The sequence below is a fragment of the Eubalaena glacialis genome, chromosome 1 (assembly GCF_028564815.1).
Source record: "Eubalaena glacialis isolate mEubGla1 chromosome 1, mEubGla1.1.hap2.+ XY, whole genome shotgun sequence".
NCBI classification, from domain to species: Eukaryota; Metazoa; Chordata; class Mammalia; order Artiodactyla; family Balaenidae; genus Eubalaena; species Eubalaena glacialis.
Window position 1 is genome coordinate 36,025,629 of NC_083716.1, and position 24,064 is coordinate 36,049,692.

The 24,064-nt window shown below is 41.5% G+C and overlaps 1 protein-coding gene across 5 annotated transcripts in view; it reads right to left on the reverse strand.

Annotated features, from left to right (window-relative positions):
* The window catches only part of PCGF5 (polycomb group ring finger 5), a 111,870-nt gene that overhangs the window by 42,550 nt on the left and 45,256 nt on the right, over positions 1–24,064 (reverse strand). For 3 of the 5 annotated variants that reach the window (XM_061195227.1, XM_061195235.1, XM_061195204.1), the window contains exon 2: positions 15,728–16,022. In XM_061195227.1, the coding sequence (XP_061051210.1) occupies positions 15,728–15,839 (112 nt within the window). In that variant the 5' untranslated portion in view covers positions 15,840–16,022. Of the gene's footprint in view, positions 1–15,727; positions 16,023–16,493; positions 16,545–18,121; positions 18,220–24,064 lie in introns of those variants that run through there. The other 2 variants (XM_061195212.1, XM_061195219.1) reach the window with 2 other exon arrangements.

Genomic DNA, 24,064 nt, shown 5'->3' on the forward strand with positions numbered 1-24,064 from the left:
TGTGTTCGTGTGCAAGAGAGAGAGAGAGAGAGGGAGGGAGGGAGGGAGGGAGGAAGGGGGGAGAGGGACGGAGGGGGCGAGAGAGAGACGGAGGGGAAGAGGGAGGGAGGGGGAGGGAGAGAGGGAGGGGGAGAGAGAGAGGGAGGGGGAGGGAGGGAGGGGAGGGAGGGGAGGGAGGGAGGGGAGAGGGAGGGAGGGAGGGGGGAGAGAGGGAGGGAGGGGGAGAGAGGGAGGGAGGAGGGGGAGGGGGAGAGAGAGAGGGAGGGGGAGAGAGAGAGGGAGGGGGAGAGAGAGAGGGAGGGGGAGGGAGGGAGGGGAGGGAGGGGAGGGAGGGAGGGGAGAGGGAGGGAGGGAGGGGGGAGAGGGAGGGAGGGAGGGGGGAGAGGGAGGGAGGGAGAGGGAGAGGGAGGGAGGGAGGGGGAGAGGGAGGGAGGGGGGGAGAGGGAGGGGGAGGGAGGGGGAGAGAGGGAGAGAAAGAGGGAGGGAGGGGGAGAGAGAGGGAGGGGTGAGAGAGGGTGGGAGGGAGAGAGAGAGGGAGGGAGAGAGAAAGAGAGAGAGAGGGAGAAAGCGCGAGAGCGCACACGTGCATGCTGGGGGCTGGTAGCTATGTTAGGTAAGAGTGATCAGGGTAGGACTTCCTAAGAAGGTAACATCTGAGCAGATTTTTTTGTTGTAAGAGTACACCCGAGTCCCCTATTCTCTACCTCTTTTTACCATGACATACAGCTATTAGGGTAACAACCCTTTACTATAATTCTCACAAAATTTGGATGAAGACAGTATTAGAAAACCTTAAAACAGAAAAAGCGTAGATATGAATATATCTGTCCTCCAAATTTCTTGGCCTCCAAAACATTCTAAATGTCTTTTAAAAAGTTAATGTTTGGGAGGGAGGGCTGCCTTGCTAAGCCATACTGAGGTAGAAGGAAAAAAAGCTCAATTCTTTTGCAGATTGCTGGTATTTGCTCTTTTCCCAGGGACACTAGATCAATCTCTGAAATTTGGGAAAGAAGGCAAATAGTACAGATAAGAGGCAAGAATGAAGGGGTATTATAAAGCCTGATCTTGTCCTGAATCTCTGATCCTGCCCTGGGGCTCTGTTGTTCAAAAGGTTTATCATGATCAAGGTATTCAGGAATTCCTGGTTGTCTACCGGCCTTGGCCAAACAGAGAGGCACATGACATGCCCAGAGCAAGTCTTCATCTGGGTCAGCCAAAAGGCTAAGGGCAGGAGCCTATCCTCCCAGGGGCAAAGATACTAATCTAGGTTGTTCAAGAAAGAAATGTGAGGCTCATTTGTCCAGAGGTGCACACAGTTTCAAGAATAAGGCTGCTTAAGGCCAAGGCAGCCCCAGTGCTCAAGGATGCTGATGGGGAATATTAATCTGTATTCTAGATCTGGACTGTCCAACATGATAGCCACTAGCGGCATGTGGCTCCCAAGCACTTGAAATGTTGCTACTTCAAGTTGAGATGTGCTGTAAGTGTAAAACACATGCCAGATTTTTAGAATGAAAAAATGTTATATTAATTACATGTGGAATTGATAATATTTTAGACATTGAATTAAATAAAATATATTAAAACTAATTTCATTTGTTTTTTTTAAGTGGCTACTGGAAAATTTAAAATTACACAGGTGGCTCACATTTTATTTCTACTGAACAGTGCTGAACAGAGGGAGATAGAAAGCCCCATCAGGAGGTGAATTTATTTTTCACATCAACATTTGAGATACAGTATCTTATTCTTCTTTTGCAGATGAAGGAGAAGAGGTTTTTACAAGCTAGGTAACCTGCCTTCCCTGATGAATGGCAGCACAGAGACTTGAATCCAGGTTTTCTGATATGAAATCAAATTTTGCAGATTAAAAAAATGTTTTTAACTTTACAAAGGAAAAGAATGTAATGTAGAAATACCATCCCCCCAAAACATCTTTAGCATCTCTGCTAAATCTGACCACCAAGTAAACATGACAGATAAGCCATCCCATAGGGCGTAGGAATTAACCTTACTACATAAAATATTACATTAAAAGAACTTAAAAAAATTTTTTACAGAGGCTAAGGCCCATAATTGTCTTTAATTAAATTTTTTTCAAATAATTTAAGAGAAAAATTTAAGATGTTGAAATATAATATTTTTACTCTAGTTTTCTTTTTTGTTCAGATGATTTGGTGGTGGATGCCATCATTTTCATCATAATCATTAACAATTAAAAGGTTTATGTAACAGGTACCACCCAAACACTTCAAAATATATTTAATTTGACACAATTTCATAATTTAATATTCATTAAAACCCCATTAATTAGGTAATATTATTAGGCCTCTTACAGATGAAGAAACTGAATAGAGAACTTCAGCAATTTGCCAAAAATCATGGAGCCAGTAAATGGCGAAAGCCAAGATTTGAATCAAGAGCCCATTTTCTTACCCAATGCATACCTATATGCTACATTGTCTTCTAATTTTATATCTATACATCTAAAGTATACAGAAAAAGAATGCCTTATCCCTTGATTTGGGAGCCTTAAATATGTCCACTTGTAGAATTAGAACTCCTTTTAAACTGAATATTTTGCACAAAATAGCCCTTTTAAGTAGCTTATATATTCTTAAAAAAAAAAATTCTAGAAAATACATCTCCCACATGCTTTTAAAAGCTGTTAAATAAAGCACAAACTTATATAAATTAGAACCTGAGGAAATACAGGCCAGAAGTTCAGTGAAACTGAAAAAAAAAAAAGTTAAATGAGAATTTGCTTTCCCTTAGACGCTTAAAAAAAAACTCATCACTACAAAACTGACCTTTGATTCTTAGTTTATAATTTGGTTTATACGAGCTGAAAAACACATTTTAAAAATATCTTAAAGACTTAATACTAAGCTGTCTAACTGCTCAACTGCTGTACTGGCTAACTCAATTGGTCCAAGAATGATGTTTAAAAAGGTCCCAGTCTGCGGTTAAGACTGTGTGTGGAGACCAAGGAGAGACTTCATCCTCACCAGCCACTGTATAGAGAGATGCTGGAGCCAGCAGAAACACCTGGTCAGAAAGGGAGTTAGGCTCACCAAAGATATCCCCAGTTGGAAAAACACTTAAATGGTAACAAGTGTTAACATTTACTGAGCATTAACCAAATATCAGGCTCAGGGCTTTGTATGGCTTACTGTACGGACTGCTATCATCCTCCTCTGGCAAAGGAGGAATGCGATACCGGAGAGCCTGAGCAGGCTGCCCACATCTGCCCAGCTGTGTAGCAGACATGGCACCCAACCCCAGGCTGGATGTGCAGCTCAAGGCCTAAAATCCAAACCACTACGCAACACATCTTAAAATCAATACCATTTGGTCCCGAGCACCAGGATTTCATATTTTTACCTGATCTTTATATTTAGCTCATCACAACCATCATTAAACTTCTGCCCAAAGCTTACTAAGTGAAATCGTTCCTTTTACCATGTCTTAGATTTGAACTAGGTTGTTACACAAATTAGCAGGGAAAGAGTCATTGTGTCATCTAAAGCAGTGGTTTTCAAATTCAGACGGACACCACAATCACCAATGAGATTTTTTAAAAGAACGGATTCATGGTCCCCATCCCAGACCAATTAAATCAAAATCTCTGGGAGATGAGCGCCAGGACTCTAACTGTGCAAAGCGCTCACTGAAGCAGCCAGAAGACAACCGGGAAAACCCCGCCACAAAATCCTTCCCGGCTAGTGCCTCAGTGAGGCCGCCCCATTCCAGGATGTGGCCCTCTGCCAAATCCTAACCAGAAGCCACTTTATCATTCACCATTAGGGAATCACCGACACAGGACAAAACATAATCAAAAGAATATGCGATTAATGTGTTATCTCTCTATAATGCAGACTTACATGAGAAGCCCAGGCAGTATGGCACAGTTGTTCTAGATAAAAGATAATCTTGAGGCAGACAGCTGGATCTGAATCCCAGGTTCTGCCATTAGGCAAATTACTTTGTGCTTCTCTGTACAGGGAGATAAGGGTATCTATCTCACAGGGTTCTTAGAAGGATTAAATGAGATAATATATGTAAAATGTGTAAACGAGTGGTAACTTAAATAAATATGAGCTATCACTAAGTTAGATTGCTGGATGAGCATAAAATCATAATAAAAAGAATCAGTAATCGAATATTGAATGGCATCAGACCATGATTAGTTTGACGCATCTATCTTAAGTAACAGATGACCTTGCTAATGGAACTTGAAATGTCTATCATGTACTGGTATTAACCCTCTGCAGCCATGTTCACCCTAGAGATAGTTTTGCAACTCAAGTATGATATTTATGGCACACTGCTTCACCTGAGTGGGAACTGCCTATCTTTGCATGTATGATACTTCTTTTTCTGGGGTTGAGGGTCCAAGATTGACCAACACTTTCACATTATACACTCCTTCCTTAACTTTATATGTTTAGTACAATTCTAGCACAGTCCCACTGGTCTAGGAGAAACCCTGTTGTGTCTCTTCCTGATCACTTTGCATATACCTGCTCTGAAGCACCATTTTATATTGATTCCATAGTTTAACTATTAAAAGGCTATCCTATTTTTTGTATTTTCAAGTTCTTGAGGGGAGCGGGTTCTTCACAACAGGTACAAAGCCCATTTGTTGTTGCTATCTTGGATGTATGGTCTGCCCACATCTCTCATAGAAAGCTAACTTCCCAGCTTTTAATGACACAGTGATCTACGGAAATTTCTCTTCTTGAGCACCAATTCTGTTATCACTGATAATAAACCAATAACAGTCTTTTCTCTCATGTCCTTGGTCGTGTCATTCATTAGTAATGCTCTGTTTATTAAAAGTGATCAAAGGCTGACTTCGTTAAAATCACCTGAGTGTGTTGGTTTTATCTGTCAACATAGAAGCATATTTTTTCCTCCTTCCTCAAGCACATCACTATCTTCATGTGCCTTTCTTAATAACACTCATTTGATACAGTTCACCTTTGAAAAATATGTTATCTACTAACAGTTTATAAGTAAACTGTGGTCATCTGCAAAGAGAAGAGGTATCAATTTGCTTTTGATACATGCTTACATGTGAAACTGACATAATTTATTTTTAAAGTTTTCCAGAATAGCTGTAATTTGCTTCCATGAGACAGTATCTCCTGGTTTTACTCATATAAGGAAATAATGAACATCTTATGTTATACATGGCACAGTTCTTTCAAAGGCCTACATGAGTTGCAATTTCTTGGAGAACACTAAGGATAGCATTACTTTCTACTGAGGAGAATGCTTTATTCTTGTTTTTGCCAGGACAGAGGGACAGGCAGCAAGGCAGAGCCTGCTGGACAGGGTCAGGACACAGTCTTGGGGCTTCAGCACAGTAGGGGAATCTGAGACCAAGCAGGTCAGGAGACCACAAAGTCCAGGAGGGCCTTCCACAGACAGGCTTATGGAGTCAAGTGGGACTCCAGGGTGAGGGCAGACTCTAGTAGGTCAGTGAGTGTAATAATGACCTCATTCCCTTCCTTATCAACATAAATTCCATGACCAATCAGATAATCACTTCCTCACACAGACTCTAAATAGCTTTGCTCTACTTCAACTCTTCTTCCCTTCTCTTCTTTTGTCATACTTGCTCAGTTAAACTATTAACCCTAGCTAAATCCAACTCTCTGCATACTCTGCTCTGCAAGATTACAGATGAACATTGTGGGAGAAAAACATGCATCATGCTGATTGGTCTCTCACCTTAAATTCATGACCATGACCCTCAAAAATGGGTCCTTCATCTGCCAGGCAGTCACCCTCAATGCCCTAATTCCATATGCTCTTCACCAATGCTTCATACCTTTTCTCCTCTCTCCTCAAGCCCTCACTTATCCTCCCCCATCTCCACTCTCCACTGATGACCTCACTTCCTGTTCTACTGAAAACAAAAGGAAAGAAGAAAAAAAAAGGAAACAGAATTTATATCACCATACCTACTCACTCACTAACATCTAAACTTTGTGGTCTTGCCTGTTTCTAGAACTTTCATGTGTCAATCTCTGTTCACTAGACCCCCTTCCAACGACCCCAGAACATTGCTCCATTGCTTCTCTCTCGCCTGTGTCAGTCTTCTGCTATCTGCTGAAGATTCCTATCAACATTCAAACACATTATTTCCCCATCTTTAAAAAAAAGAATCAAACTTCTGTTGACCCTACTTCCCTTGTCAGCTATCACTCCATTTCAGAGTTACCTATACTCTCTCTCTAATACCTCTCTTCCCATTCTTTTTTCACCCCTTCTTTACCTTCATTAAGGTGAAAGACTTACATAATCATTGTACATTATCAAAACAATGAAATTAAAACACTTCCATCCTCTCACACCCACCCAGACTTCCACTCCTTACCACTCCACTGAAAGTGCTCAGCGAGATTATCCATGGCGCCCGTGCTGCTCAGCCTGGGCCTTCCTCAGTCCCATCTTACTCAACACAACTGACTCGGCCGGTCCCTCCTCCTCGACACTATGTGTTTGCTTTGTCTCCCAGGACCCACTCTGTTTTCCTCCTACCTCACTGCCTCCTCCCCCTCCGCACCCAGGGCTCAGCCTTGGCCATCACCCCTTCTCCATCTGTGCTCACCCCCTTGACGCTCTCACTGATTAAATATGATCTAAATGCTGATCATCTCCAGACTCATATGTCCAACTCCCAACTGGTTGGGATCAGGTATCTGATCAGCCAACTCCTTTACCTTCTTAAATCTGTTCAACTGCCACCTTCCTGATGAGGCCTACCCTGAGCACAGGCTTACCTTAAGTGGTCACACCTTCTCACTGACTGCCCAATTCCCTGTACCCAGCTTGACCTTCCCTTTTTCTGTAGCATTTATCACCAGAGTGTACCATCATTTATACACTCTGACTTACTGCCTACTATGCTGCCTGATGTGTCCCAGGTGCCCAGAGTAGTACCTGGAGGAGGAGGTGCTCAGTAAATATTCGTGGAATAAATGAGGACACAGGGGTTAGGAATAGCAGAGGGAGCCACGATTTTAGGACTCACAGGAGCACTACTGTAGTCAAGTCAGAAATCAGCCTAGATTTTCAACTAAGGCAAGGGAAGAGATTCTGAATTCACTAGTAATTTTCTTGACAATTAAAATGAGTTAATTCAACATAAGCTACATAATTTTCTAAAATAAAATGATCATTTTCTATTAACCGAGTAATGTCAGCGGTTGAGCATTCTGAGAGAATATAGCTTTGTTCACCGGTTTCTGAATTTCTGATATATATATATACACACGTCTGGCAAAAACCAGTATGTTATAAAACACCAGTAGATATGATACATCTTCAAAGTACCCAAACAGAAATTATCTTTGGCCTCCTCTACACTGGTTGGACTCTACTTGTTCATAATGTTTACACTCAACCTTTGTGCTAGACTCTTAAACATACCTGTACACCGACCACGATTTCTAACTCTGAATACATTTGGTTTTTAGGTTACATATTTTTCTCTCAATCCATCACTGGTATCAGTTCCAACTCATCCTGACCTAGATATAATTTATCCTCAGAAACCAATAAAGAAGACAACTTATTTGTTATCCCCTAGTTTTGTCTTTTAGTGTCCACTATGAATCTTTGCTCAGCTGTTCAAACATTCTTTACTATCTAATGCATAGTTTCAAAAGCTAAAAGAACCATACATCTGATATAATTCTTCTTAACATTATTACCAATAATAGATGACACCAAGATTGTTTAAGGCCTATAATTATTCTTTCCTATTTAAAAAGAATCATCAAAATGAACACTATAATCATTTTCATGAATGACTAGTTTCTGCCAAAATATTGTTTGAAATATGTAACATCAGTTATACCAATGACCTCATTTCTACCACAACCCTAGAACATTATATTTGCACCTACTGAAAGTACAGTTTCAAGCACGGTTTCTATTTAGGTTTAAGTACGGTTTAAGTACGGTTCCTATTTAGGCCTTTGATTATTACTCTAAAAACAAGTAAGTCTTGACTCTAAAAATCAAATTTTATAAAGAATACATTCTTGGAAAGTTCAATTTATATCTCTTCTTCATTATAATGGCTATCATTCAGAATTATTAATAAATTCAGATCCTGATTGGGTACATAATGACAGGTATACAGTCATGAAAACATAGTTAGAAGAGGCTTACTATATATATTTTGAAAATTCACATGCTGCTTAAAGAAATTTTAGAAAATGTAGACTAGCAGAAAGAAGAAAAAATAAAATTAGCAAATATCCCAATTTATTATGAAGAGGTACCTGAGTCAGACAGGAATAGGAACCTAGCTCTAGCACTTATTAGCTGTGTTACTTAACCTTTCTGAGTTTTGTCTCTGTGAAAAACACTAGCATGAGAATCTGAAATACTCTTCCCTCAAACTTTTCATAGCGTGCTCCTTCCTATTATTTACGCTCTCTGCTCAGATGGTAACTTCCAAGCAAGACCTTATTCTGTCTTATTTTTCTTCATAGTATGTGTTATACATAGAATCTAAAATTATATCATTCACTTGCTTTTTGTCTGTTCTATTGCAACATAAATTTAGGAGGACAGACTATATCTGTATTGTTTATTGCTGTCTTCCCACTGCCTAGAGTAATGACTGGCACAAGGTAGGTGCTAATAAACATTTGCTGACTGATTTAATAATACCACCTAACTAGAAGGGTTCTTGGGAAGATTAAATAAGGCAATGCACGTAAAGCCCATGACCCCCAATATAACATTCAATAAATAACAGCCATTATCTTAATTTTATTAGCATTTACTTCAATTACTGTATGATTAAAAGTACAAACTGCTTACTTCTAGAGACGCTGGTTATTATTAATGTCTGGTCCACAGCGTGCTTCTCAGACTTTAGTGAATCACAAAATCACCTGAAGGGCTTGCTATTACACCAATTTCCGGCCCTCTCCCCAGATATCTGGATTCAGTAGGTCTATGGTAAGGCCTGAGAATGTGCACTTCTAACAAGCTCCCAGGTGATGATGCTGCTGGTCTGGAGGCTGCACTTTGAATAGCAAGTATATGTGGCATAAGATTTTTAAACACTGAGTATCAACATATCAACAGTTTTCTGTACCTTAATTAAATACTTGTGTATTTATGATACTTGTTCAAAAAACAATAAATGATGATAGAACTTAAATTTTACCATCTTATGATTAAATTATTCCTTCATTCTTACATAGTACTACATAAAATTACCGAGTCCCTTAACTGTCACATCAATTATATTTAATTATCAATTAACCCTTCTTCTTTACATAAATTGAAAACTAAATACAACGTTTTTCCAAAGAATTCATCTTAGTTAAGGGACTACCACCATAATTTCTGAAAAGGCAGAAAGAAGAAAGCTTTCTTTTCCTGTACCACAGAATTCCATGTCTATAACCTTCCTTTTTTTCTGAGGAAAGAATCATCAGATTCTTAAAGAGGCCTCTAGCCACAAAAGAGTTAAGAACCAATGCACTGTGTTCTGCACATTTTAGCTGCTGGAACAAAGCTCCTTTGTTCTTAATTTAAGTGAAAAGTCTTTCATTTTAAGTCAACAACCTATACAACCACCAGCAAATACACTCTAAGCAACCTCAAAGATTTCTCAGGACCCTGGTGCAAGAGACAGAGCATCCCTTAATTTAGAACCACCAATCTCTACTCCCCAATCCTGCGTCTCTCCCTCTCCCTCTCCCTACCCATGACCCACAAAGCTCCCACCTATATTTTAGAAGACAGTTTTTGAAAATCCGTAATTCCTAACCCACACTATCTACATGCCTTTCAAGCTACCTTTCACTGCATTTGAATCTTGGAAAGGAAAAACACACAATAAACCAATCAACTGATTGACCATTTATTTATTCATTTAAGCTTTTACTGAGCACTCAAGTACCAGGTACTAAGGATACACTTAAGCTAAATCTGCCTATGGGAGTAGACAGGTGGCATATGTTGGAGTAGACGAGCTTTAAAGGATGGGCGGCTGCTAGCCAGGCATACAGGAGACGTTCCAAGCAGAGCAAGCAGCTGAACCATGTGTGTGCAGTGTGTGTGTGTCAGGTGGTGGGGGGAGGGAGAGGGCAGAAATCAGTCACAGCTGCGTAGCTTTAATTTATCCTGAGGGCAGTAGAGTACCTTTAGGAAATTTTGGGTTGGCTGAAGTGTGAGCGATGAAGACAGTAAGCCCTTGTAAATGATCACCACTGACACAGCTTAGGAGTGGGCTGCAGGGACTTTGGTGAGAAGGAATGAGGGACTGAGCGAGAAAGGTCACAGGGGATGAGAGCGAAGGGACAGATTCAAGAGAGATTACAGAGAGAGACCAGACAGAACTTTGCCCCTGTTTTGTTAGTGAGGGTAAAGAGAGTCAAGCATGGAGCATATTTCTTGCTTGGACAACTGAATGTTGGCATCCCGTTCATTCACTTTTAGGTAATGTTAAGTTCCAGGAGGCTTCAGGACATCTAAGTGGACATCCAGTGGGATTCTGACGCTCAGAATAAAGATTTGGGAGACATCAGCATAGGTAGTTGAAGTCTCAGAGGAGGTGAGTTCACATAGAAAAGAAAAAAATAGATCCAAATACACCTGTAGAAATTTCTTCTTGGCTTATGAGTTTTGCTTAGCAGAGTTTAAGTTCCAAATTTATCTTATTTACCACTCTACTCCACCGGCTAGCAAAGTGCCTGACATCTAGTTCTTTATTTTAGAGAATTCAATAATTATTTGTGTGAACAAGTTTATTTCCTTAGGTTTGTTACGTTGTAAAAATTACCTCATAGACATGTAACCACATGTAACCTAACAAACCACACATTTGTTAGGTTGTTAAAATTACCTCATAGACATGTGGATTTAGTTCATCTAGCATTAAGTGATCATTTAAACGGAAAACTCATCTGTATTTTAAATTTTTACCTCATTTTAAAGTTTTATTATCTTTTTATCAAACGTCCTTGGTCTGCTGAAGGGAGCTGGTATTAGTAGTTGAGGTATGAGCCTACTTAAAGATGGGGCTTTTATAAGCCCTTTTTTTTTTTTTTTTTGCGACTCCTTGTCAGAAGTGTGGGACATTCTGCGCTGCCATCTCTGCCTCCCCCTTCCTTCTGACTGGCTTGCCCCTTTCTCTGTCTTCCACAGAGCTGAGTGCTAAGAACACCAAGGGCTGCTGCAGTCAGACAGAGTCTGCTGTCATTTTGTCCCTTGTTTCTACATCCACAGGGAAGCCAGGCAGTGTTAGCTCCAGAATTTCTTAATGGGAGAACAGGGGATCAACAAACTGATTTGAGGAGAGAGAAGAATCAAGATGCATGTGCAGAGTAATCTGAAAGAGTAAAGTAACTCCGTTTATCCATATCAAAGCAGGGAGAGCCACTCATGATCTCTACACCTCCCACCCCAAAGCACCTCCACTGTAGCCAGGCCCAAGCGTTTATGTCCCTGCCTGAGAAGGCCTTGGGCCCATGGCTTTAGGAATTTCAGAAAACACTCTTTTTGGTTCCTTCTCTGGCATTCATTCTGCTGCAACATCCTGACATATATCTGCTATTACATCATTCTGTTTCCTTATTTTCATCGCACTTACCAGCATCCAAATTTATTGATATTTTATACATTCCCTAACTTGATTACTATTCCTTCACTTGACCAGAGTTCTGAAGGGACTGGTCCTAAAGTCTGATTTTGCTCACCAATAATAAAGCTCCATTTACACATTTCAAACTCGAATAGTAAGAACAAAATCTTTCTCTTTTATTATGAGTTTTCATAATAAGAACTATTGTTTACCCATTCTTTACTTACAGTATCATAAAATTATAGTCTATGTACACAGTTATTTTAATAAGATATTTTTTATATGCCAAAGTCAAGATGGAAACTATTAGGGGGTACCTCAATGTCACTTAACACTTCTCACTTTCCTCCTGTCCCATTTGGCCATCTTCTCTATTGTATACTGATCCCAAATCATTGTACCACATATATCTGTCCCACCTTATACCTAAGAAAACCAGGTAACATCAAAGAGCCAACCAATGATTAAGGAACATGCTTTACAGTACTATTTATTTTATCAACACAAATAGGGGAATATTTTGCAAGTGGGATAGTTTTTGCCTGTAAGCCCCAGTATGAATACAAACCAAAAAATATATAGAAATCCAAGGACCAGAAAGTGCGTAAAGCTTAGCACTACAGAATCCTCAGGTCTCCTAAGACACTGGGTTGAGTGCCTGACTCCACCATCATTTACTCTACTGTTCTGTGTTCTCTGTGGATCTAAGAGGCCATATTTGTGTCTTTTAATCACAACTCTGCCATGTTCATTCTCTCTCAGTAAAGGGGCTTGCTGACTGCCAAAGGACTTCTCAGGCCAGAATGACACGAGCTGTTAAACGGTCACCTATCCCTTTAGACCGTAAATTGTCGTTGCAAACATAAACATAACCCTTGCTTATAAACTTATTGTTTATACTTCTAGAATCTTTTGTTTTTCCTTCAAAAAAGTAACATTTAGGAAATTCCGTGGTGGCGCAGTGGTTGAGAATCCACCTGCCAATGCAGGAGACACGTGTTCGAGCCCTGGTCTGGGAAGATCCCACGTGCCGCAGAGCAACTAAGCCCGTGCGCCACAACTGCTGAGCCTGCGCTCTGGAGCCCGTGAGCCACAACTACTGAGCCTGAGTGCCACAACTACTGAAGCCCACGTGCCTAGAGCCCGTGCTCCACAACAAGAGACGCCACCGCAATGAGAAGCCCATGCACCGCAATGAAGAGTAGCCCCCGCTCGCCACATCTAGAGAAAGCCCACGCGCAGCAACGAAGACCCAACGCAGCCAAAGTAAGTAAATAAATAAAATAAATAAATTTATATTAAAAAAAATAACATTTAAACTGGGATTTCATTATGTCCCAAAGAAAATTTTCTTTCAGAAGAACAAATATAAAATCTGTATTATATAGATAAAAACTGGAGAAGTTGTGCTTTCTTCTCATCTGCCAAACAGAACTGGCAGGTTTTGCTGGAGAAATCCAAATATAAAAACAATGCACTAGGGCTTCCCTGGTGGCGCAGTGGTTGAGAATCTGCCTGCTAATGCAGGGGACACGGGTTCGAGCCCTGGTCTGGGAAGATCCCACATGCCGCGGAGCAACTAGGCCCGTGAGCCACAACTACTGAGCCTGCGCGTCTGGAGCCTGTGCTCCGCAACAAGAGAGGCCACGATAGTGAGAGGCCCGCGCACCGCGATGAAGAGTGGCCCCCGCTCGCCGCAACTAGAGAAAGCCCTCGCACAGAAACGAAGACCCAACACATCCAAAAATAAATAAATTAATTAATTAATTAAAAAAATTTAAAAAAAAAAAACAAAAAAAACAAAAAAAAAAAACAATGCACTAATGTCAGAAGAAGCAAAACAAAACAGACAGTGGACCATGTCCAGGTGCCATGTTTCGTGTAGTGGGAAACAGGAAAGTATAAGACAAAGTCCCCACTCTAGAGTAGCCACATCCTACTGGTTCTTCCTCCAAAATACATCCACAGTCAATCATTCTTCCCTGCCTCCATCTCACACCTCATTACCCTGGCTGAAGGCCCCATAATCTTTCAGCTGACCTGCAGCAATAGCCTTCTCACTGATTAGCTGTTCCTTAAACTTGCCAAGGGCATTCCCACCTCAAGGCCGTGTACTTGCTTTTCCCTCTGCCTGGAATGCTCTTCCCATATATCCAGAGTTCAATCCCTTCAGGTTTCTGTCCAAATGTAATCATATCAAAGAGGTCAACCCTGACACACTATATAAAATAACCCCAACTCTCCTATCTACAATCCTTCTTTGTTCTTCATAGTATTTAACACAATCTAACGTGGCATGTTTATTATTGGTTTTCCCCTTTCTTGAGAGCAGAGATTTTTGACTACCTTGTTCAGTGCTGTATCCTCTGTGCCTAGAATGGTGCCTGGCACATAGTAGGTATTCAATAAATATCTGTTTGATGATGTTTAACTGATAACTGTTCAAGTTAGATAATGATACAGTGCAACAGTAAATGAGCATTTCAAGACAGTTCATAGTTAACTGGTAATTGAACAGCATGGGCCCAGTGATACCTCCAAAAAGTATACATCAACATCACTTGGAGAGGTTTTCCGAAATACACATGTCCAGACCTCATCACAACACCCACCAATCTCTCCAGGTGGAGTTGTGAAAAAGTTTACGTTTAAACAGCTTCCTAGGTGACTATTTTTTTTTGTGGTAAAATATTTATAAAATCTGCCATTTTAACAACTAACAGGTGATTCTTTTTTTGCAACCCTGTTTAAAACTACTGGTATAATAGTATGTAAGTTAAGCAGAGGGAGAATAGCTGAAGGGGGGATTAAAAAAATGTCCCAGGTTATCTTAGAAAGAGCATGGGCTTTGGAGCTGAATACAGGTCTACTACTCATAAGCTGCGAGACTGGGCAAGTGACTTAGCTCTTAAGCTTCCACACCCACAAGTGAAGATAATCTCTATACCCTCTCTGTCTCCCCACATCCCCTCCAAACTGCTTCAAGGTTACTGTAAAGCTAAAATGAAATCAAGTATATAAAGTATCTACTTTGGTGCACATAACAGGCATTAAACTAGAACTTACTGGAATTACCTTCACTGAAATAGGAAAATAAATTCATACTGGCAAAAACACAAAAAATAGGTGAAATCCTGGCCTAAGTGGCTATAAAAATGTCTCTTTCTCTACTGATAGGACAGGTGAAAAAGAAACTTGTCAGGAGTTCCAGATATGATCATTCGTTAGAACAGAGATTCTCAAACTTGTGCGTGCTTCAGAATCACCTGGAGGGATTGTTAAACACAGATGTCTGGGCCTACTCCCAGAGTGTTTCTGTAATTCTGGGGGAAGGCCTGATAATCTGCATTTCTAACAAGTTCCCAGGGGATGCTGAGGCTGTTGGTTACTGGTCAAAGGGTACAGTTTCAGTTATACAAGATGAATAAGTCCTAGAGATCTACTGTACAGCATAGTGCCCACGGTTAACAATACTGTGTTGTACACTTAAAAATTTGCTAGGAGGGTAGATTTTACGTTGTGTTCTTATCACAATAATAATAATAATAAACAAGAGGGTAAGAGAAAACTTTTGGAGGTGATGGATAAGGTTTATGGCATTGATGTGGTGATGATTTCATGCGTATATACTTATCTCTAAACTCATCAAGTTATACACATTAAACACATATAGCTTTTTTATGTCAACCATACCTCAATAAAGTGATTTTAAAAAACCCACAATGAACTAATAAAGTATGCATATCCTAAAAAAATCTGAGCATATTAACTCTTTCAGTAAAATTTTTAAAAAGAGAAAACCTAAAATAGTTCACATAAAAAAAAACTATAACCAATAAGTGCTTATGATTTTCAGAACATTTTAAAATCAGATAAAAGCCAACTATAACAATTTAAAAAAGAAACAAGAAAAAATTCATACCACTGGAATCCCAGTGAGAAATTCAATTCTGAAAATAAATTCAAAGTTAATTCTTAGAATACTCATTGCTTTAAAAGTTAAAATCTAGAGGAAAAAGAAACCCAAAATGTGGTAGTTTTAAAAGAAGAAGTGTAACCCAAAACTTCTGATAGGTAGATGACAAAATAAAGAATACTTACAGGTATGGAGGCATTCCGTCACTGTAGTTGGCTTGATCAGATACCCTTTACAGATATAGCAAGTGATGTAAGGATTGAAATCTTTCACCAAGTGTTTCCTCTGGGTAGCCATTCGTGGTTAGCTAGGACTGGCTCTAGTAGTTCAGGCAAACAGGGGTATTAAGTGGATGAAAGTCTGATCCCAGGAGCTGGTGTGGAGTTCCCAACTGGATGTCCTGAGGCATGAGAACTAACATCCAGACTTCTCATGAGATCGCTGGTCATCACTCCTTTTGGTGGTTCTGCTTTCCCATATCTTCTTCCACAGTAATTTTAAAAAGACGAGAAAAAAAGGTGTCAAATTCCTCGTACTGTATTAACACCAATGTATTAGCAGCAAGTATTACATGTTCCAAACTGGGTGAACAGGTGAACAGAACATTTCCCTCACTGTAACATTAATTTGTAAACCTGCTATGATTAAGTCAGAATAAGGACAAATTCACCCAATCCTGAGGCCTCAACTATCACCTCTATACAAATGACACCTGAGGCTATTAACTCTGGTTTTGATATCTTTACCTCTTGAGTAATGCATTTTAACTATCTGCTTGACTGCTCTATTAAGAGTTTCTGCCAACACAAGCTAAAAGATTCAAAATTGAAGTCATTATCCTCCCTATCGAAATGCTCCCTATTTCCATTCTGTACTCCACACCTAGTCGGTAATCAAATCAAATGGATGTCCTTTTCCATTCCATCCACAGCCATCCTACTCAAATATTACCTCTCCACCTGCAGCCCAACTTATGTTCTACGAAGTTTATTTTATTCTGTCACATTTGGATCCTCTTCTCAAAGAATGTCAGTGTCTCCTCTTTACTCTGTAACAGAGAAACCTTTAAATTTCTCAGCTTGTCGTATAAGACCCTCCACAGACGGACCTTAACATACCAAAGCTCAGGAAAACGGGAAGGATGGCTCTTTCCATAGTCCATTCTGCAGGTCCTATGCCTTCCATCCAAACAGCCCTTCTGCTCCCCTATCTAGAGCCTACCTATTCTTCAAACCCTTTGCCAAAGCTATCCTCAGTGTAATCGCCCCGGTTTTTTTTACCCTTATTTCTCTCCTGTTACGTTTTCCTTCTATTTTTATTTACAGTTACATTCATTCTTAATCTCCTCTATTAGACTGCAAAATCTTAAACAGACAGCAGTCACATTTAGTAAATGTATAACCTGGGCAATGTTACTTATCGTCTCTAAGTCTTAAGGTTTTTTAAACTGTAAAATGAAAACAAGAATGCGGGCCTCCTACAGTTGTGACGACTAAATGAGACAACATACATATAGCTAGCACACTGTAAAAACTGAATGTCATTAATTTTTTTTTAACTTTTAACTTTTTTTTTTTCCAGAAACGTCTAGCATGGCTTGTCCATATGGTTACTTTAAAAAGTTTTAAAGGTTTCTTACAACAAACGTGTCCTCTTAGATAACACAACATGAAAAAGAGGTGTGGACTTCCCAAGTTAATTCTATAAACAAAAACTTTTCTATCTCAGCTATTAACTCATAGGTTAAGTATAAAGCAACCGGAGAGGTAAAAGGCATCGTTCCATCTTCCATCGACAGACACATCGCCACTGAGAATATGCACGTAATAGGTTCTGCAAGTAATCATCCTATCCGCTCAGGAAATCGTGTCGAGGGTGTAACAGAAAGAGAGCGTAATTATGAGACGGGGGGTCTGGGTTCTGGTCCTGAGCCCCTGTATGACCTGCAGCAAGGCACTTATTATCCGTGCCTGGATCTCGGCCTCCTCCTCTATATACTGGGATTAACGGCCCTGCCTTTCTCACAGGTTTGCTACGAAGCTCCAAAGTCAGACAAAGTCCTCTGAAAGCGGACATGCACAGTCCCGACCCGGGGTGGGATTATGATTTTAAGCCATAGAGCCCTGTCACCAAGAAGGTTAAAGGAAACAAGTACTTGCAGTGACGGGGCGGGGGCAGGAGGGAACTTTTCCTCGTCCTCCGGCAGGACCCGGTAGCACTGCCCTAGGCGGTCCCAGCACAAGCCTCCCCGCCCGCCTGGCAGGTGCGCGGGCCAGGGCCCGGGGGACGCGCCGCTCGGGCCGGGCCGGGGCTGCGCCTGGGAGGACGCGCCGCCTCTCCCAGGGCCGTGCGCCCGCCGCCTTCTCCGCCCCCGAGCGCAAGGCGCGACCTCGAAGCCCCCAGACCCCAGCAGGCCACCCCCGTCCCCGCCCCCGAAGAGCTCTCCCGGCTCCAGGCGGGGCCTGCCGCGGCAGGTGCTTGGAGGTGCCGCTCCGGCTCCCGGCGCAAACTTGGGCAGGGAGCGCAGGGGCGGCCGAGTTCCGGCCCTTCGGCCGCTCTCCAGCCAGCCGGGTACCTACCCCGCGGCTGCCGCCACCGCCGCTCCTCGCCGCCAGCGCGCCGGCCTCCGAGGGAAGGAAAGTGAAAGAGAAACAGCGCCTGCCGCGGCCTGGCCGGTCCCCGCGCCCCGTCCGCCCTCCCCCTGCAGGCGGGAGCGCGCCGGCTCCGCGGGGCCACTCGACTCGGGCCCGATAGGGCGCGGCGGGCTTCGGGCCCAGGGCCGGTGCCGCCTCCAAGGGCAACTCCACCCCCTTCCAACCGCCGGCCGGCCCCGCCCCCGCCACGCCCCCCGCCGCCACGCCCGCAGGCCACGCCCGCCCGCCCGAGCTCCTCGCAGGTACCCCGGCCGCCCCGCCGCCCGGGTTCCAGGGCGACGGTAGATTTGACCAAATTTTATCTCAGTTCTTCTCCTCACCACCGACCCCTCCCAGTTGTTTTCATCATAACAATGTCTAGCATATTTTCCCTGGCGGGTTTACAAGCGATGGTCGGTGCTGAGAATGAGTCACCCTGCGAAATTGTCTACTCAGCTGCGTCTTCCCCAAACTAGCCCCACGTGGGCCGCGGTGGGGACGAAGACCGCTTGATTTGCACCCTATTTAAGAACCACTAAGGAACTCGTTACTGGGCGGGGGTGGGTGGGGGGTCTGGAGATCAGGATCAACGACAACTGGAAGCAAGGGAGAACGATGGGGGTGGGGGGGTGTTCGTGGAAAGGTGAAGTGTTCTTACTGCTTGCAAGGTTCAAAACCAACCAACCAACCAACCCCAGTTCTCTTTCTAGTGGACTTTAAGAACTACAAGAGCAAAAAATTTATTCAAAAGCATACATTAAAGGATTCCTCAAAGTCATTCAATCCTAATACACTGCATTTCACAAACTTACAAATTTCTACTACAGCCAGTATTTTGCTAAACATAAATTAGACTTGGTTCTTTGTTGCTTAGAAGACTGCAATCCAGTAATCCTAAAATAGCAGGCAAATCAGCGTGGTGTCCACCAGTAAACAAAAGTTCAAAGGAACATCCCAAAGGGTATCTGCCAAGGGCAACTTTCAATCTTGTGTGTTAGAAAGAGGAAAAGGTGCTGCAATTACATCATCTTTGCCTCTGGAGAAGTGAGGGCAGTGATGGCTAGGGAGCTGACAGTAATGGAGAAGGGATGTTGGGAAATTAGTGCAAAGTATTTGCCTTACCTCCAAATGACATGAGTCACCTTACTTACTACCAGAGTGGAGATGGCTCTAGTGGCAAAACAAGGAACCCAGTGACCACTGGTCTAGCAGGGTGCAAGTGTTCAAAGATCCATTTCGAATTTAAAATACACCAAGAAGAAGACTAGACAGCTTTAAAAAACATCCAATTTATAATTAAACTTAGGTAGAGTGGACATAACCTTTAAAAATTACCATTTTTAACATCATAGCAGGAGCAATACATTTTCTGAAACAGTTTTCAATGACCACATTTTCATTGTCCTTATAAGAACCATTCTGCAAAAGTATACATGCCAATTTCCAAGCTGGGATCAACTTCAGCAAGTCCCGGCAATCACAACCAGCAAAGAAAACAAGTCCGATAAAATGACTTTATAGCGGCAGGATTCCTCTCCAGATCTTTCATCTTGGAAACGAACTAAACATATCAATATGTGAAAAGTCACCCTATTTCTAGTATATTTAAAATATGTAATGGGGGACTTCCCTGGTGGCGCAGTGGTTAAGACTCCGCAATCCCAATGCAGGGGGCCTGGGTTCAATCCCTGGTCAGGGAACTAGATCCCACATGCATGCCGCAACTAAGAAACCCACCTGCCGCATCTAAGACCTGGCACAACCAAATAAATAAATAAAATAAATATTAAAAAAAATAAAATATGTAATGGAAGATATCACTGTATAAACTACAACATATACATTATGACTTATTTTCCTAATTTGCATCTGAAGCTATTTTAAATGTATTTTTAAAGAATAACACTTAATGAAGTCCAGGGGGCTTAAGTGTTATTGGCAATCAACACTAAGTGGGGTTAATCAGCATTCCCTGAGGAGACGAGCTTGAGACGGATATTAGGAGGACTTACATTAGCAATGGAGGGAGGGGTCACAAATATGCTACAGAGCAGTACCTGAAGATAGACATGGAGGTGGGGTTGCCATAATGAAACTGCAAAGGGTGGACTTGGAAGTGGGGAGAGAATGACAGCCTTTGTAAGAAAATCTGTGCTTCGTGTCCCGAGGCAGCATGGTTTGTAGTAAAGTGTTCAGTAGTTTCTCCTTTCCCCTCTTCAGCTACCACCCCACCTTGCCCGTTTCAAGAAAAAAAATGCACACACAAAAAAAAGAAAAAACAAAACCTCAAACATGTGTCTGGTTAAAAAGATAACAAAAAAAATGGCGAGAGGGAATGTTAAGAAGGGGCAAGTTTCCTGACTCATGTGTAAGTTCTGAGGATTTAAACATAGGATGTTTAAACATAGGATGTTCTGACTGTGGGGACTGGAACAAACCATAGAAGCCTCAGTATGAGGGGGTGGCTTTGATAACAAATCTCAAAAACCAGTGGGACCCTCAAGTAAACAAAGGCCTGGGAGCAACTAGCTATACAGGACCAGGAAAGAGAAGAGGCAGATAAAAGATCATAGCTGAGAGTCCCCTTATCACTAATCTACTTGAGCTGTCTCATTTTACAGATGTAGAAACCAAGATCCTGAGAAGTGGCAAATTCATAATCACAGAGCTCATTTTGGTAAAGCCAAGACCAAAACAAAGGTACCAGTTCCATATTATTTACACGTCTTAAGAGAACTTCTCAAACCCAAGAAGTTAAGAGGGGTTAGGTAAGAAAAAGATGAACTTACAAGGAAATAAAGGAACAAAGGGAGGGAAGAATAAATGAAGGGAGGGAGGGAAATAGCGACTACAGAGTACTTAGCAGTGAACTGGCCAGTGGTGATTTCCCATCAAAGCAGCAAAATCCCACAGTGATAACTTCTTTCATTTGATCATTGATCCAGATTCTTCCAGGAAACCACAACTGGCTCTTGACAACCCTTGGAACTACTTGAAGCTATCTGCGTACCTAACAAATGTTTTCATTACTTTATACTTTATGTCTAGAGTTTTATTTCAGTTAAGGCTGGGCCATGGATGGGTAATTCTCTACTGAAAAGTTCACATTCCTTCCTTGCCTAATAAATACATCATCGATGAACAGATGTTTAATAGCATAACATTTTAAAAGAGTTACGTCTTTACATTTCCCTGAAATATTAAATGACTTTTCCATGATTGTCAATTATTTTATATACCTAAGTATGCTATTTAAGCTTTTAACATAGACTATAACATAAAACTACCCTCTGTAATCTAAAAGTCATCCTACAGAGATTTTAGAAAATATTAAAATTTAAAGTGTCCTACTGGGCCTAAATGTATTTATTTTATGACCATGGATATTACAGCTCAAAATCTATGACTGCCTAAAATCAATGATGGAGGAATGGGAGGGAACAGAGAACTGAAGGACTTCCAATCACCCTTGACCATGTGTCTTTTTCTCTTAACATAACCCTCCCTTGTAATCAATAATTCTCAAGGACTCTCTCTGCTAAATGTCCCTTGAATCCTTTAACTTAACCTACCCTGGTTCAGATCACCATCATTTCTACCCCCACCCCCCATTACTTCAATGAACTCTTAGACTGTCTCCCTACAGCTCTTCTCTGCCAAACCACTCTCCATAGCACAGAGAGAGGACCCTTTCTAACTGACAATTTGATCATGCTGCTCCCTGACTTAAAAAACCCCTTGCTCTTAAGATAAAGCCCAAATACCTAATAAGCCCACCCCATATCCCTGTCACTTCTACAGCCTCTCCATTGAACTCCATGCTGCAGTCATAATGAACCTTTTTACCCTCTAGCGCTAGAGATGGCTGTTCTTTCAAATGAGCATCCTGTCCCAATCCCATCCCAATCCCCTCCCCACCCTTGCTAAATCTGCCCAACCCTTATTTATTCTTTGGGTATCCGATGATCTCAAAGGCCACATTCTCAGAAACCTCAAAGTAGCTGAGGCGCCTCCTTGATATACATACACTATATATATATATACACACACACACACACACACACACACACACACACACACACATATAGTGCCGTGTGTGTGTGCGTGTGTATATATATAGCAACTCATCCTTATTCTCTCAAGTCCCACATTACACTGTCTTGTATTACCTGGTTAACTTGTCTGAACCAACTGCTAGCGCATAAGCCCAGTGGATCCATCACTTGACTGTGCATGCCTAGCAGAGTGGATGGCAAACAGTAATCATTCAAATAAATATTGACTGAAAAACTGAATAACTGCACACACTCTAAGACATTCTGTGTATTTTGGGGGGGATTTCTTCTTGGAGGGATCCTTACAAAGGATACGTTAATCCCTGCCCTCCAGGACTACTAATTAAAATCACACCAGGGAGTAGAGACTTATCCACAAGAAACAATTATGGAGCAGTACACCAAATTTATTAAAAAAGTGTCAAATGAAAGAGAATCAAATGACAAAAACTCCAGTTGAAAGAAGTACTGTGGGTGGCCAAGAAACTAGCCCTGCATGCTTAAGATGCTGCCAGTTACAAAGACAGCAAGGCAAACTACCAAAAGCTATGGATATGAAAAATAAATGAGAAGTCAGTCAAAATACTAAAAGTGAGAACAGATAAATAGCATTAGGAACAGAGACAAGATTAGTCTGCTAAAGACTGTGCAACTAGCTTAATAAATATTTTAAAGTGCTTTAGATACATTACGCTGAAGGGACAAACCAACCAAATTTTCTTTTCTCCCTTGAGAGGCAGAAAAAACTAGCTGTATTTTCCTCACTGTGATGTCAACAGTTGGCTGGAGCAAGTTCCACTTATACTGGAAGAGCAGAGAATGGAACTAAAATAGGCACAGACTATAAGGAAAAACTGGATTTACTCCATCAGGGCTACCATAGTTTAAAACATCAGTACAGGGCTTCCCTGGTGGCGCAGTGGTTGAGAATCTGCCTGCCAATGCAGGGGACACGGGTTCGAGCCCTGGTCTGGGAAGATCCCACATGCCGCGGAGTAACTAGGCCCGTGAGCCACAATTACTGAGCCTGCGCGTCTGGAGCCTGTGCTCCGCAACAAGAGAGGCCGCGATAGTGAGAGGCCCGCGCACCGCGATGAAGAGTGGCCCCTGCTTGCTGCAACTAGAGAAAGCCCTCGCACAGAAACGAAGACCCAACACAGCCAGCAATCAATCAATCAATCAATCAATCAATCAATAAATAAATACTCAATACAGAACCACAACTGTTATTTTGAGAGGTCAGATTAAATCCCTGAAGATCATAAATGCACAAATGACTTAAATGCAGAAACTTAGAAACTTAGAATATTCCATCAAATCTGAATGTAGATGATTCTAAGTTAGAAGTGACAATAGAAAAATTAGGAAAAAAATGTTCTATCCAAAAAAAAAAAAGATATGAAATTCAATTGGGGCAAATGCAATATAGAAACTTAGTGACATCGACATTCAAATATCAGAGAAAAGCAGGCACACGAATTGAAAAAGTCCTAACTTTACAGGTAGCTGTGGTTTAGAAGAAAGGACACTGTACCCAGAGTCAAGAGAACGTGGTTTTAGTAAGAACAAGTCCCTTAACTTCCCTTGGCTTCATTTTCTTCCTATGAAAATTGAGACTAATATTACCTTAATCACTGGCCTACAGGGAAGATTTTCTCTTATACTTGTGCATTGTTATAATGAGCATATATAAGATTACATAAGTGAGAAATTTTTTTGTAAGTTGTAATTGATAAAGGACTGCAAAAATATAAAGTATAAGTAGGAATTCTGTGGACCACCAGCAGTTGAATAGTACCTAGTAATCCTGTCCCACCCAACAGAGGCCCTGATA